Raw genomic sequence first — 16,976 nt, forward strand, 5'->3', positions numbered from 1 at the left:
TATTTTGAACAGCAGAGACTTTCCTTTGATGTTTCCCTACTTCAAAGGTAGAAAGGGGTATAAGTAGTAGACCCAAAACCCCAGATTTTTAGATCACTTCTGGAACCAAGAGGAACCTCTGCCAAGGAGAAGAGCTGAGGAGAAGTGCTGCCCCTGTCTGTGGCTGTGTTTTGTTGGGCTATCCTGAAGTTGCTGCTTCTGCCTGTGAAAGGGGACAAAGACTGGACTTTGTTGTGTATTTCTGCTTGAAGAAGAATCTCCAAGGGCTTGAGCTGAGCTTGCCTCCTGTTTTGAAGTCTTATGGTCATCAAAGACTTCCTCTGCCAGCACTTGGACTATCTGCTGAGAATCCTGCCCTGCTAAGTGGTGCCCTATCCAGTCCCTGGGCCTTGAAAGGTGAAGTTGGCAGAACAAGAGCTGAAATCCACACATAGAGTGCAGTGCTGGGAATTTTTTGAATGCACCATCTGCAACGCGACTGATAAATGATGCGCCGCCCGCTTTGTGGCTGAAATCGACACATTATGGCTGGAGAAACGATGCAACATCTGCTTGCGGCTGCTAATAACGACGGAAACCCCATGCAGCACTGTTTTCTAACACTGTGCGACCGGATTTCTTATGCATCGTCCCTGGGCATCAAAGTCATTGTGAACCTCCGTGGGTATGAGGTGCACCGCTTTTGAGTCAAAAAATTACGCAAATGTGGTGCAAAAAAGTATAAATATGGGCCTATGTTTGTAGCAACTATTCCAGTAGTTTGTAAATGTGATGTCAGGAGTCAGCTGGGGTAATGGTACATATGTAACAGTAACTAACAAAAAACTCTTGTCCCATTTCAATACCAGATCCAGCAGTAGAATTTTGTTGGACCAAAAATATGAACAGAAGCAAAACTTAACATAGCAGTATGTGCATTCGCCTGTGAGATCTAAGGCTTCTTTATGCCCAGTCAGTGTCATAGTAGGGCAGTTTCTGTTTGTTGGCCGCTTCCCAAGCACTACACAGCAGGAATGCAGTTTAAGGACCACTGGCAGCTCTTAGTTTACTGTAGTTTCAGGTGTGTGCACAACCAACCTAGGCCCCAGAGCAGCTGGGGTTTAAAGCCCATTTTACCTGTCTCAGTGATTAGCAGTAGTTATGTACCTAGCGGTATTTATAACCCCTAAGTCACTCTTTTGTACATGTGTAGCCACGTCTATGGTGGTGGTGGGCTATATGGTATCATGAACTTCCTGAGGCCCCATGTGTTATTATACTTACTGTGTCTTTACCCCACTTGGTCATGAGTCATCTGTGGGGTAATGATGGGAAAAAGTACTGAGCTGTCCCCCGAGTCTAAGTCCACCACACTATTGGGAAAAGAGCTGGGACTGATCTCACGTCTGTTAGATCGGAATGAGGCGGCTAAAAGTAGTGTATTCTATTGTCCCTTAAGGGGTTGCTGTGGAAAAGGTGCTAGCTGATGTCTCATGTGTTGTCCCTGCTGGTTCCGTTCCCCTGACTTGTTTCTCTTCTTTACCGTTGACTGTGGTTGCTGCAATCGTCCCTCACTGGATCTGGGGATTTGTTGCTCCATCCACTCCCATGTACCCTCTGGGGTGTTGAAGGAGTACGTTTTTTGTTCATGGATCACCTTACGTCTCGCTGGAAACATGAGGGCGTAAGTGAGGCTGTGCACCCTAAGTTGTTGTTTGACCTCTTGAAATGATGCTTTGCTGTGCTGAACTTGAAGCATATAGTCTGGGAATACAGATATCTGGGCATTGTCTAGTAATATCGGAGATCTTACTCTTGCTTGTTGAAGAATCATGTCTCTGCCCCAGAAATTCAGGATCCAGCTACTATCAGTCTTGGGGGGGTTCTGGGGGCCCATCTTCTTCTCGGCACTCAGTTAGCTTTTTCGACCATGAACAGTGCCAAGAGACCCTCAGGGGTCACCTGCGTCTGCAGCCGTTTTTTAATGTATTGCGTCGGGTCAGAGCCCCTCCCTTCCCTCCAGTAGACCTATATTGCAAATGTTGTTGCATGAGGATCGCCGTTCTGCATCTTCAGTTCTTTCCTGCAGAATTTCTACTTGACGCTCTAGGAGGGCTACGCCCCGTGTTCCTTTTGCCATGCGGTCAGGGAGGTAAGAGCCAGTTTGTTTGTCTTGACCTTAGTGCCTAACTTATGGTGGTCATCTTTAAGAATTGACAAGTCAATAGTGAGGATCCCCAGCTGTTGCTCAATGAATTTACGAGAGTCACATATTTTCTGAAGGATTATGTCTAGTTTATCCACAGGTGGGTCCAACAGTGCTGGCGGGACATAGTCCCACATTGCCACTAAGAAAGAACATTCTGAAGGGGGGGAGGGCACTTGCGAGCCCATGCTCAGTTCTTGTTTCATGGTTTTAGTGCTGCCCATTTTAGGTATAGGGATAGCTTTACAAGTCCAGGAACATTTTGTGGGGTGGGGTAATGTCTGAATATTGCATTGTTAGCTTGGATTTTAGACTGGTAAGCTTAAATAGGGATTTCTGCTGCATGTCTGTTATCAATCAATTACTATTGCGGCGTACCTGCTGAGGAACTTGTAGCTGCTGGCACTTGGGTCCAGAAGGTACTGCCCAGTATATGGGAATTGGCATGCAATCATTGAGATTGAGAATCAGGTTAGTGGTGGTGGTGTCTGTCAAGTGACCCCAGAGAGGACCGCAAGCAAGAGTGGTTTCCCATAGGGACAGTTGCCTCATGGAGTGATGTTATTATGATAAAGGAGAAGTGTGAGAGTCCCATCTTTCATCAGTTAACTACCAGGGGATACCCAGCAGGTTCCATGTTTTCATTTCATTGCAGAGGTGTGCGGGTTTCAAGGCAACTACTCCTGGGCAGAGTTAAGGCCACACGTAGGGTGTGTGACAGTGTTCGGCGTCTATTTGAAGATCCTTACCATCATAGTCTCCTAGTATTCTCTTGGTGCCATGTTGAGGGTATTAATCTTGAGCCATTGGAGCAACTAGTCAGGGAGCAGGCGGAGAAAGTTGGGATTGTTGCTTACTTGTTAATACGCTGGGAAACCAAACGTTATTCTCTCTCTGACAAGCAACGCTTGGGTGGGTACCCTCACCAGGGTTGCTGACTAAACAGTGGGCAGGTACCGGCGGGGGCTTATACCCCTCCTGAGCAATTCCTTGTCCCTTAATATGATCCGTGGGGCGCTGTGACACCTCAGACACCATACAGTGTTATAATTATTCACGCCAAACCCTGTGAGAGAGAGAGAGAGAGACTCTCTTTTGGGGATTAACAAGGTGTGAGTTGGAATCAAGCTGCCACAGCCTTTTGTATTGACACCCTGACCTTCCATAGTGCCAGCAGCAGGCTTTGGAGCAAAACATAGGGCTCCATCATGAATTCTTTATAAATTAAGCCCTGGCTGCAGGGCAACAGGGCAAAGAAAAATGTTCTCAGCCATGATGCCCAATAAAGTCGGAAAACACTGTGAAGGCAAACTTTAATGTGCCAAGACGTAAGGGGTATTATGCCCCTTGGATCAGTCTGGAAATGAGTGTGTGGCAGTGTTCGAATTGGGTTTCTGGTTGACAAAGGTATGCACCCTGATCAAGGAGGAATCACAATCCTAGTCAGGGTCTAAGTCACAAATACACTCCAAAATAAACTGTGTTTACCCCCTGGTAGTTTCTCACAGAGCAGTTACGTGTAACTTAAGAGGCAATGTGTAAATTATTTGTGCAACACTTCAGACAGTAAAACAGTGAAAACACCACACAAAAATATTCCACATCTGGTGAGAAACATAGAACTTATTTTATTAACCCCTACGGTGCCTAGGACGAGGTGGTCTCGTCCCAGCACACGGCTCCCGTGTGCCTGGGACGAGACCACCTCGTCCTGCACCGGGCCCACGGGGGAAGTGCTAGAGCTCCCCCCATGGGCCCCCCACCCACACGCCCCGTCAGGGATAAAAGGGGAATCGCTTCCCCTTTCACCCCCGACCCCCGATCTCCCCCCAGTGACTTCTGATGACGTCAACACGCAATCGCGTGCAGACCTCATCAGAGGTTGCCTCCCGTTGCGCTGGAAGCATGCTTCCAGCACGATGCGGAAGAGAAACGCTTAGCATTTCTCTTCCATTCGGGAGGAGGGGGGCGGGAGAGACATCAGAAGAAAGGAAAGGCTTTTCCTTTCTTTCAATGTCATTCTGAGCATTTCTGCTGCGCGATCGGGCAGTAGAAATGCCCACTAGACACCAGGGAATTTAGTTTTTTTTTTTATTTACATGAGGGGAGCTGCCCCTTGGGCAAGGGTCGCTCCCTAGGGAGCCAAATCATTTTTAGGTCATTTCTGCCCCCAGGGGTTGGATTTTTTTTTTTCTTTTATGTGCAGGGAGCGACCCCTTAGGCAAGGGTCGCTCCCTGGGGGCCAAATTGTGTTTAGGCCATTTCTGCCCCCTTGGGGGCAGATAGGCCTTATATAATTAGGCCGATCTTCCCCCGGGGGGCAGAAATGCCCACTAGACACCAGGGACTTTTGTATTTGTTGAAATTTACATGAGGGGAGCAGCCCCTTGGGCAAGGGTCACTCCCTAGGGGGCCAAATCATTTTTAAGTCATTTCTGCCCCCGGGGGGGGGGCAGAAATGCCCACTAGACACCAGTGATTTTTTTTTTTTTTTTGTTTATGTGCAGGGAGCGGCCCCTTAGGCAAGGGTTGCTCCCTGGGGGCCAAATTGTGTTTAGGCCATTTCGCCCCCCCCCGGGGGCAGATCGGCCTAATATAATTAGGCCGATCTGCCCCCGGGGGGACAGAAATGGCCACTAGACACCAGGGATTTTTGTATTTGTTGAAATTTACATGAGGGGAGCGGCCCCTTGGGCAAGGGTTGCTCCCTAGGGGGCCAAATCATTTTTAGGTCTTTTCTGCCGCCCCTGGGTGCAGATCGGCCTAATATAATTAGGCTGATCCTCCCCCAGGGGGGGCAGAAATGCCCACTAGACACCAGGGAATCGTTTTTTCTTTTATGTGCAGGGAGTGACCCCTTAGGCAAGGGCCGCTCCCTGGGGGCTAAATTGTGTTTAGGCCATTTCTGCCCCACCCCCCCGGGGGCAGAAATGTCTACTAGACACCAGGGTTTTTTTTGGTGTGTTTTCTAATAAAGGGAGCGGCCCCTTGGGCAAGGGTTTCTCCCTAGGGGGCAATATTATTTTTAGGCCATTTCTGCCCCCCTTGGAGGCAGATCTGCCTAATATAATTAGGCCGATCTGCCTCCAGGGATGGCAGAAACCTCTAGACACCAGGGATATATATGTATTTTTATTAACTTTATGTTTTTATGTATGGGGAGCGACCCCTTAGGCAACGGTCACTCCCCTGGGGGGCAAATTGTATTTAGGCCATTTATGCCCCCCTTGGGGCAGATTGGCCTATTTTTGTTAGGCCAATCTGCCCCCAAGGGGGGCAGAAACCACTAGACACCAGGGATTGGAGTGTGTGTATGTGTGTGTTTTGTTTGGGGGGGGCAGCCCCTTTGGCAAGGGTCGCTCTCCATGGGGACACATTACTGTTGGCCATATCTGCCCCCGCTGGGGAAAGATTGACCTACTTTTGGAAGGCCCATCTGCCCCCAAGGGGGGGAGAAAGATCGCCAGAGACCGGGGAAGATTTTGTTTTTAAAATATGAGAGTGGGGTTGTGGCCATAACCCCGCCCCAAATAAATGGGGCCAAAGTTGTTCTGCCCATTAGTGGGCAGAAGGGGCAATTAGCCCGATCCACACCCCAGGGGGCAGAAAGTCTACTAGATGCCATGAAATAAAAAATACAAAATAAAATAGTGGGGTGGTGACTACCAACCAGTATGGGCCTGGTTCTGCCCCCACCCCAACTGAAGGGGGGTATCAGTCTTTCAGCTCTCCCCCACACACTAAAACATCTTATTACACATCAAGCAAGAGGACGTTTTAATATTTTGGGTTTTGGTTTTACATTTGGGCCATGAGAGCTTGATAACTCTCAAAATCGTCCCACTTGGAATGGTGAGGGCTGCACGTTTTTGGCTTTGGGACGCTGCCATGTATAAAAATCCACAAGACCTAGACACATCTGAAAACTAAACATATGGGTGAGTCCAGGGTGGTGTGCTTCACATGCAGCCCGCACCATTTTCTTACCCACAATGCCCTGAAAACCACCAACTTTGCTGGAAATCACGTTTCCCACATTTTTGTGATGGAACCTACCGGAATCTGCAGGAATCCACAAAATTCCTACCACCCTGCATTGTCTCATCTATACTGATAGAAATTCTGCCCCACTTGTCAGCCTAAAAATGTTTTTTCCAAACTGCCCTTTTGGACCTGCTTTGGTTCCCCCTTAATTTTGACATGTTTTTGGCTCTTCCCTGTCACAGATACTTGGCCCAACTACACAAGTGAGGTGTTATTTTTACCGGGAGACTGAGGGAAACGTTGGGTGGTAGGAAATTTGTCCCAGTGCGGTGAACCCACATAGAAATGTGGGAAAAATGTGATTTTTTAGCTAAATTTAAGGTTTGCTGAGGATTCTGGATAACAAAACACTGGGGTATCCAGGCAAGTCACACCTCCCTGGACTCCCTCGGGTGTCTATTTATCAGAAATGTCTGGGTTTGGTAGGTTTCCCTGTATGGCTGCTGAGCCCAGGACCAAAAACGCAGGTGCCCCCCGCAAAAACAGGTAGTCTTGTATTTGATAATTTTGATGTGTCCAGATAGTGTTTTGGGGCATTTCCTTTCACGGGTACCAGGCCTACCCACACAAGTGAGGTACCATTCTTATCGGGAGACTTGGGGGAACGCTGGGGGGAAGGAAATTTGTGGCTCCTCTCAGATTCCAGAACTTTCTGTCACCGAAATGTGAGGAAAAAGTGTTTTTTTTGGCCAAACTTTGAGGTTTGCAATGGATTCTGGATAACAGAACCTGGTGAAAGCCCCACAAGTCACCCCATCTTGGATTCCCCTAGGTGTCTAGTTTTAAAAAATGTGCAGGTTTGGTAGGTTTCCCTAGGTGCCGGCTGAGCTAGAGGCCAAAATCTACAGCTAGGCACTTTGCAAAAAACACATCAGTTTTCAATGTAAAAATGTGATGTGCCCATGTTGTATTTTGGGGTATTTCCTGTTGCGGGCGCTAGGCCTACCCTCACAAGTGAGGTGCCATTTTTATCGGGAGACTTGGGGGAATGCTGGGTGGAAGGAAATTTGTGGCTCCTCTCAGATTCCAGAACTGTCTGTCACTGAAATGTGAGGAAAAGTGTTTTTTGGGCCAAATTTTGAGGTTTGCAAAGGTTTCTGAGAGCCCCACAGGTCACCCCATCTTGAATTCCCCTAGGTGTCTAGTTTTCAAAAATGCGCAGGTTTGGTAGGTTTCCCTAGGTGCCGGCTGAGCTAGAGGCCAAAATCTACAGCTAGGCACTTTGCAAAAAACACATCAGTTTTCAATGTAAAAATGTGATGTGCCCATGTTGTATTTTGGGGTATTTCCTGTTGCGGGCGCTAGGCCTACCCACACAAGTGAGGTGCCATTTTTATCGGGAGACTTGGGGGAATGCTGGGTGGAAGGAAATTTGTGGCTCCTCTCAGATTCCAGAACTGTCTGTCACTGAAATGTGAGGAAAAGTGTTTTTTGGGCCAAATTTTGAGGTTTGCAAAGGTTTCTGAGAGCCCCACAGGTCACCCCATCTTGAATTCCCCTAGGTGTCTAGTGTTCAAATATTCGCAGGTTTGGTAGGTTTCCCTAGGTGCCGGCTGAGCTAGAGGCCAAAATCTACAGCTAGGCACTTTGCAAAAAACACGTCAGATTTCAATGTAAAAATGTGATGTGTACATGTTGTGTTTCCTGTCGCAGGCATTAGGACTACCCTCGCAAGTGAGGTAACATTTTTATTGGGAGACTTGGGGGAACACAGAATAGCAGAACAAGTGTTATTGCCCCTTGTCTCTCTCTACATTTTTTCCTTCAAATTGTAAGACAGTGTGTAAAAAAGACATCTATTTGAGAAATGCCCTGTAATTCACATGCTAGTATGGGCACCCCGGAATTCAGAGATGTGCAAATACCCACTGCTTCTCAACACCTTATCTTGTGCCCATTTTAGAAATACAAAGGTTTTCTTGATACCTATTTTTCATTCTTTATATTTCAGCAAATAAATGGCTGTATACCCGGTATAGAATGAAAACCCATTGCAAGATGCAGATCATTTATTGGCTCTGAGTACATAGAGATCTTGATGAACCTACAAGCCCTATACATCACCGCAACCAGAAGAGTCCAGCAGACGTAACGGTATATTGTTTTAAAAAATATGGCATTGGAGGAAAAAGTAAAACGTGGAGAAAAATGGCTGTTTTTTTCACCTCAATTTCAATATGTTTTTATTTCAGCTGTTATTTTCTGTAGGAAACCCTTGTAGGATCTACACAAATGACTCCTTGCTGAACTCAGAATTTTGTCTACTTTTCAGAAATGTTTAGCTTTCTGGGATCCATTTCTGTCACTAACTGGAAGGAGGCTGAAAGTGCAAAAAATAGTAAAAATGGGGTATGTCTCAGTAAAATGCCAAAACTGTGTTGAAAAATGTGGTTTTCTGATTCAAGTCTGCCTGTTCCTGAAAGCTGGGAAGATGGAGATTTTACCACCGAAAAACCCTTTGTTGATGCCATTTTTAGGGAAAAAAACACAAGCCTTCTTCTTTTTCCCCATTTTTTTTTTTAAAAACAACATTTTAGCTGTATTTTGGCTAATTTCTTGGTCTCCTTAAGGGGAACCTCTAGAATCCCTAGCATGTTTGAAAAAAAGGATGCAAATTTGGCGTGGTTAGCTTATGTGCACAAAAAGTTATGAGGGCCTAAGCGCGAACTGCCCCAAATAGCCAAAAAAAGGCCTGGCACCTGAGGGGGAAAAGGTCTGGCAGCGAAGGGGTTAAATAAAGCAAGGCCAAAAAACAAAAATCCAATGAGTAGAACTTGAGATATGAATGCCTAAAGAATAAACTATAAGATAGGACTTAGAAACAAGAAGTGCCAACCGAGGAATTCTGGTTGTGCAGACAGGGTTAAAGCCAAACGTTCAGGCTGACCGCTATCGAGCGTGGGCCAGCTAATGGTACCCCATTGGGTCCCCTGAACAAAAGTACCTTAATCCTGATTGAGTCGACATCGAAGATGCTGTAAGCAGGCTGAAGTGAAGCATTGTGTAGGATCCCCACAGTGGCACGATGCATCAGTCTTACCCACGCAGGAGCGAAGATGTGTTGATTTTCCACACGCAACAGCAGTGATGCGTCGGGTCTGAGATGCAGTGGTTTTGAAGGTAAAGATCTGAGGTCAGACCACATTGGAGAGGTGATGTGTTGACTCCGATCCATGCAAGGAGGCTGAATCACCAGTTCCCAGCAAGGGCAATGTGCCATGTCCGAGCTGCGCATCAGCAGTAATTTCTTGTTTCAGCCAAAGCAAATACCTTAAGTTTACTTCCAAGGGTCCAGAACGGGTGTTGCCCGCTTGTGAGGGTAGACTCACAGATGGCAGAGTTAAGGTGTAGATGTAGGTGGATTGGGAGTCCTTTATGCCCCTGAAACTTCAATCAAGAAACTTGTCAGCTAGCCCTTGGAGTCACTCTGGGTTCAGGGTTGGAGAGATGCAGGTCCAGTCCTTCTCACTCCCAGGCAAAAGGGCAGCAGGCAGCAGGGCAATACAGCAAAGCAGGCCCTGCAGAGTAGTAGTCCAGCAGAGTGGCAGTCCTTGCAGCAGCACAGCAGTCCTTCTTCCTGGCACAATATCCACAGGTGTACTGAGTTGATGTCAGAGGTCCAGTACTTATACCCAGTTCGTCCTTTTCAGTAGGGGAGACCTCAAAGGCAGGCCTTTGAAGTGCATTGAGGCCCTGCCTTTCCTGCCCTGGCTCCAGACTCACTACAGGGGGTTATGCAGCCCCTTGTGCGGGGACAGAACATAGCATATTCAGGTGTAAGTGTGAGGCTGTCCAAAGCTCCTCCCTCCTGCTGCTAAGGGTGGCCCATTAAGATGTGGATAGCCCATCAGGTCACATCTAAGCTCCCATTTTGTGTGGCTGTCTAGGAGGAACACACAAAGCCCAGCAGTCACCCCACCCCAGGCATGTGATCAGAGAGAGGCAGCAGGCACCAAATTGCTAAAGTAAGAAAATGCCAACTTTCTAAAAGTGGAATTTTCAGAATTACAATGGAAAATACAACTTCACCATAAGTTGTGATTTTGAATTGTGATTTCAGAGACCCCAAACTTGAAAAATGTATCTCTTTCAGATTGTGAATTACACTTTTAAAATGTATTAAGGTAATCCCAATGCTACCCTATGGAAGAGATCAACCCTGCTGCAGTGAAAAATGACTTTGGGAGTTTTTCACTACCAGGATATGTAAAATGTAAAAGTACATGTCCTGCCTTTTAAATACATTGCACCCTGCCCTCTGGATTATCAAGAGCCTACCTTATGGGTGACTTATATGTATAAAAAGGGATGGCTTGGGCATGGCAAAAGGGTTACTTTGCCAGGTCAACACAGCAGTGTAAACCTATTCACACAGGCTCTGCAATGGCAGGCCTGAGACATGGTTAAAGGGCTACTTAAGTGGGTAGCACAATCAGGCCCACATGTAGCTTTTAATTTACAGGCCCTGGGCACATGTAGTGCATTTTACTAGGGGCTTATAAGTAAATTAAATATGCCAATTGGGAGATAGTACAAGCACTTTAGCAGTTGTAAAGCCGGCAAACATGAGCTCAGAAAAGTGGAGGAGGTAGGCAAAAGTGGGGAGAAGATGACCCTAAGGCTGTCAGGTCAAACATGTGCCTCCCACATCTGAAAGTGGGGAGGGCTACCCAGCCCCTTGGGAGTTCTCTTTACTAAGGCAGAAGAACCTGCAGAGCATGGTCTGATCCCAGGCGGTGCTCCTCCCTAAAGTTCATTCCATGTAGAGAGATGGACCACCTAAACAGTTGAGGATTTTCTCCACTCATCTGTATGAGGAATCTGAGGGGCCCGCTGTCTGTCTGAACTTGGAAGTGAGTCACAAACAGGTATAGTCTCAGCTTCTTCTGTGCACAGAGCACAGCAAACGCTTCTCTCTCAATCACACTCCACCTCTGTTCCCATGGAAGTAGCCTCCTGCTAATGAAGGCAATCGGTTGGTCCAGGCCCTCTTCATTCAACTGTGCTAAGACCACCCCTATGCCATGCTATGAAGCGTCCATCTGTACAAATAATTCAGTGGAATAGTCAGGAGCCTTGAGTACAGGTGCTCTACAGATAGCCTCCTTGACGGTATCAAAGGCTTTCTGGCAAGCCTCTGACCAGATCACCAATTTGGGATGCTTCTTCAAAGTCATCTCAGTAAAAGGGGCCATCATAGTGCAATATCCCTTAACAAATCTCCTGTAGTACCCAGTGAGGCCCAAGAAGGGCCATGATAGTCTCAATCATGGCCTGGAGGGGCTGCACCTTTCCCCTACCCACCAGGTGACCCATGTACACCACCAATCACTGCCCAATCTGGTACTGTATAACCACTTACTGGCCTTGATGGTCAAGCCTGCCTGGTTCTGCGCCTAAAGCATCTCACTGAGGTGTTGCAGGTGTTTATCCCAGCTGCAACTGTAGACAGCAGTATTGTCTAGGTAGGTGACACAAAAGGCCTCCTTTCTAGGCAGGGTCATGTTCACTAACTTCTAGAAGGTGTCAGGGTTACTCTTCAAACCAAAGGGTATCACCCGAAACTAGAAGTGGCCATCTGGGTTTGAAAATTGTGACCTCTTTTTAGCTCCTCCGTCAGAGCATTCTGCCAGTACCCTGAAGCCAAACCAAAAGTACTGAGGAATTTGGCGGCACCCAGTCTATCAATGAACTCATCAGCTTGGGGGATGCAGTGTACATCTTTCTTGGTGACAGAATTGAGCACTCAGTAATCCACACAGAACCTGAGTTCTGATTTAGCAGCCAGTGCGTCAGCTTCTGGTGCCAACACCAGGGCTAGACCAGGGACTACTGGAGGGCTTAATCACCCCTAACATCAGCATCTTGGAGCTGACCTACATGATCCTGGACCTCACCTTGTTGAATAACCTGTAAATGTTGTTCTTTTAAAGGGGTCTGTCTTCCGGGTCAATGTCCGGTGAGAGAAGCTGAGCGGCAAACTGTTCAAGTAGCTGGTAAAGTCGATCTTCTGCTCTGGGGTCAGGGAGGCAGAGAGGGTGATACCCTCCACTGACCCACTGTGTTCCTGTGCAGAGAGGAGGAAGGGGATTGGTTCACCCTCCCCTTCCACTCCCTCATCTGTCATGAGGAGAATGCTAACTTTGGACCTTTCAAGTTGAGGCTTCAATCTGTTGACATGGAGCACCTTTAAGGGCTTCCCCGGGGTCTGGAGATCCACCAAGTAGGTGGACTCCCCCTTCCATTCCTTTGCTTCATATAGGCCAGCCCATAAGGGTCACTCCCTAGGCTGAAACTCCATCAGAGTGGCCTTCTGGTCATATCAGAGTTTAATGGCCTCTTGGCTGGCCTCGAGGTTACTTTTAGCCTTCTTCCAGAAGTGGTGTATCTGGTTGTGGAGAGTATGTATGTAGCACTACATCCTTTCAGGGGTTTCCTGAAGGGTTTCAGAGGTTTCCTGAGGGCTTGCTCCCACCCCTCCTTGACAGGGCTCAAAGATCTCCTAACAGGACAGCCATGGAGGAGTTCAAAGAGACTGAACTCTATACCTCCTTGTAGGTGAAGAGAACTCATGGCAAGAAGACATCCTACTTACACCTCATGGGTACATTTTGACCTTTAATCATGCTTGCCATGGTTTTATTGAATCCCTCCACAGGACCATTGGTTTGGGGGTAATTGGGGGTGGTCAACTTCACCCTATTCTACATGGACATGAGGTTAGTGCCTCTGTCAGGCACTACCTCCTTTAGGAACTCTACACTGGTAAAGAGCCCAATCAGAGCTCTTGCCACCATAGGTGCAGTCACTGACCTCAGAGAGATTGCCTCTGGATAGCCGGTGGCATGGTCCACCATGAACAGGATAAAACTGTTGCCAAAGGCTATCTTAAGATCCAAGGGTCCAATGATGTCAATACTCATAGAACAATGGGTAAGGGGTGAAAGGGAACTTTTTGATTTTTCACTGTCTTCCAACTAGCCTGGCACGTAGGACATGGCCTGCAGAATGCATCTGAGGCTGTCCTCTTTCAGAGCCAATAGAAGTGGTAGGCAAGTCTGCTGAAGGTCTTGTCTTGCCCCACATGTCCTGCCAAGGGAATGTTGTAAGCCAAACCCAGTAGGAAGGTCCTATAACACTGGGGGGGGGGGGGGCAGCAGCACATTGGCTGCCGCAGAACCAGGAGCTATAGGCTCACTATATAGGAGATCATTCTCCCTGTAGATTAAGTGATCACCAGAGGCTTCACCTGCTGCATGGGCAGAGGCCTGCCGCCTCAAGCCTTCAAGAGAAGGGCACTACTTCTGCACTTTGCAGAATTCCTCCCTGGTTGGCTCAACCTCAACTTGCCCGCCAGCAAGCTCAGGTAGGTCACATATGGTGGCATTGTCCTCCCTGGTAGGCTCAGGGGCATCCTTCTCAGGGTACCCCATCAGCCTTAATTGTGGAAACTTCAGGATATTGTTTCCCATGGCCCTTGCCTCACTCAATGGCAGCTTTTAGGCACTCAGGCAAAGTCAACATTTCCAAATGTGATCTGAGTTCTACCTCCCTCCAGGCAGTACTCCTTGTCTAGCAAACAGCCATGGCAGGCCACTCAGCTACTCTCAAAGAACCCCGGTCCCCACTCAAAGGGAACCACAGCCACCAGGAGATGGCTCTTGGGATTGTCAGCGAATATGACTTGGTGAATGTGTTCGGTGTGATTCGTTCTCCAGACACCAGCTAGCACTTTATATGCTGGCTCCTGTGTCTTGCAGAGCCTCCACTCATTGCCCATTAATGGTGACCCACTGCCTTTACTTGGAAGTATCTGCAGGCACATGGGCCTTTGGCGCCATTTCCTTATTCACCAGGGACAATAGGGTTACGCCTATCTGTTCTCCAAAGCTAACTGAAACTATATCATCCCCGAACTCTACACTCACCAACACAGGTGGGGGGACTGTGCCCTCTAGGGACTTTTGGAATCGCCCTTGGAGTGGCCATACTTGAGTCACTCCATACATTGAGGTACAAGCCTCCCTATCTGCTTGTCAAATAACACCTTCTTTTTAGAGTCAAACTGGGATTGGTTATTGTTACTCCCTCGAGAAATAGTTTGAGGGCCTTTTGAGAACTCCTTATTTTTAAGTCCCTCCCCTTCCTTCTGATGGGAACCTTGACCACCTTTGTGGGAGTCCCCCCAGATACTTTCTTGGACAACCTCCTGGGGTCAATCAGCCTACTGTCAACTAGGTGCTGATGCAATTCTTAAAATCAGATACTGAGCATGTGATCTCTCATGATTATATTGGACAATCCAATATAATCATTAACTTTGTTGCCCCACACTCAGCCATTCAGTGCCTTATTGGAGCAGTCCACAAAATCTACCCAGGATAAGTTGGGTAGATTCTAGCTGCCCTGAATCTTTGACAATACTCCTCAAGGAGTCTACAGAACCCCCCCAGTGGTCCTCAGGAACCTTGTGAACCCTCTGTGTAACTTCATAAACAGACAACCACTTTGGTCCCCCACCACATAACTGGGCCCCAAATCCCTTTGCATGAGAGCCCTTTTGTCTCCTTCGGAGAGATTGTTCCCTAAAGTGGTATTTTCAATGTTGGTCTATTTGGTGCAGTTCATGCAGCTTATTATATCTGCTGGTTTGTGAACCGATAAAGGCCTTGCAGGCTGCCAATATATTGCCCAGTGTTTCTCATTGAAGTCAGGGCCAAACAGGAACATAAACCATTGTCAGAGCAATTTATAGCAGGCTGAGATTTGGATTATCAGAGCGGCAGTCTTACTTGGAGCAGGAAACAAACAATAGTATTGCTAAAGTTGGTTTACCCACGTGAATTTCAAGCTGTGTGTTTTAAAAGAACACCTTCTCAAATATTTTTTTACCTCATTGGGAAACAAACAGACTGCTTGTATTATTATAGGTGAAGGACAATAAAAACATGGCCCCTTTAATATACATGATATGAAGTAAAGAACGTTTTAATGGTTTTAGTTCAGTTATTGGTCCTGAAAAAGGTGGCCTAAAGGGCAAGAAGCCACTGAAACACTACTTGACACAGCAAGTACTTTGTATACAGTTCTTTTGTATGTAATTTTTGGACTAAACATTTTGAATGCTGTTTCTAGTCCAAAGGACGATTAATTATATTAACAAATGCCAGTAGTATTTTCTGTGTATTTTATTAAATATTTATGAGAGTCTAAATGTTGTATTGGAGCATAACTGGTTACTTTTGATACCAAAGTTATATCTGTTGTTCTTAGGTTGATTATTAAGCATCCATGTAGCGAAGACTGTATTTTAACAACAAATTCAGGGGGAAAGCGTTTGTATTGGTCTGGCTGAACCCTAGCCCCCGTGCCTTTGAAAAGGGATTAGTCTAAGTTGTGCAACTATAAAACAACATTCTCTATCCTTCAACTTAAAAAAAAAAAAAAAAAGAGAAGTTAACATAGGCTTTTACATCTTTCTACTGTAAGAAACACCTCAGGAACATTGGAATATGATGTGTTGGAGTATCATCACACAGTATTTCTTTTATATGCAATTTCTGTGTACTCTGGGAACAAAGTGATATGCCAGAGCACTTCCAGGGATAAAACCAGCAGATATTGTCTTAAAGCTTTGTAAATGTTTAAACTGCTTTTAAAATGGTATTTCTACAATCCTCTTTTGAGCTAAAAAATTAGGAAAAGTATATCAGACTTTTCTTCTTAAGAAATACTAAAATGAGTTGCATTTAATTTAAACGAGATTGACAATGCTCACTACAATGACCAAAATGCGGCCGGACAAGAAACAAAAAGCTACTCATACTGCGAGTTGATCAATTTGAATATAGCAGATGAGTTGAAAAGTATAGTAGTTGACCAGAGATAAGTACGATCATACAAACAGAAAGATTATTACAGCCATGCCCGGTAAGACAGACATACACTTGACAGACACTCCATTGACAAGTTGTTAGAGAATGGCATCATGGTACTTGTTTAATACAACAGGTGCAGTTAAATAACACTGAAAAATATGGACCTGATCACAGAACTAAGCATTTAGCAAGTTCTGAAGTACATTGTTACCCAGAAACATATTAATCGGAAGCAATACCCTGTGGAGCAATTAACCAGTAAGCAGCAGAAGAAATGCCATTTATCTAAAAATACAACTCAGTATTAGGAATCTGCTTATAAGTTTATAGGTATCGTGCAAATACACAGCCGGTAAGATACTTCATGTTGCACATACAGTCTAATATCATGAAAGGCTACCTGCTACTTTGGTATTCAATAGAAAACATATCTGGTCAAGGCAGATATAAAGATGTCTCTTTGATCACTTACCTGAAGAGAACCCTAGAATGACCACCGCCATGAGCCAGCAGAACTTCAGAAGGTCGCCAAATATCATCTAGAAATGAAAGGAATCAGTGTTTTAAGTAAACAGAGGAAGTTTCCTGGCATGAATTCACAATATAACCAAAATAGTCATACAAAGAAAAAGCAGTTAAGTCCCAGTCATAGGAAACTAGTTTATTCGGTGAATCAACTGTGATTCAGTAGAATATACCTCTCAATCAGTAAACATTAGGAGTTGATTAATATATTCAAATAATATATATGGGCTAAAGTACCCCATTCAGTATACTATAGGGCTTTACACGTCACTAATGAGTTCTATGACCATATGGAGAAAGAAGGCTGAGGGCAGAGTTCCTTTATAGGGTCTGAAACTCCAATG

At 46.1% G+C, this 16,976-nt stretch overlaps 1 protein-coding gene across 1 annotated transcript in view; it reads right to left on the reverse strand.

The window, feature by feature from the left end:
* Positions 1-16,976, reverse strand: part of LOC138283554 (transient receptor potential cation channel subfamily V member 5-like) — a 479,342-nt gene that overhangs the window by 133,485 nt on the left and 328,881 nt on the right. The window contains exon 11 of the mRNA XM_069221494.1: positions 16,580-16,646. Within this exon, the coding sequence (XP_069077595.1) occupies positions 16,580-16,646 (67 nt within the window). The remainder of the gene's footprint in view (positions 1-16,579; positions 16,647-16,976) is intronic.

The sequence above is a fragment of the Pleurodeles waltl genome, chromosome 3_1, assembly GCF_031143425.1.
Source record: "Pleurodeles waltl isolate 20211129_DDA chromosome 3_1, aPleWal1.hap1.20221129, whole genome shotgun sequence".
NCBI classification, from domain to species: Eukaryota; Metazoa; Chordata; class Amphibia; order Caudata; family Salamandridae; genus Pleurodeles; species Pleurodeles waltl.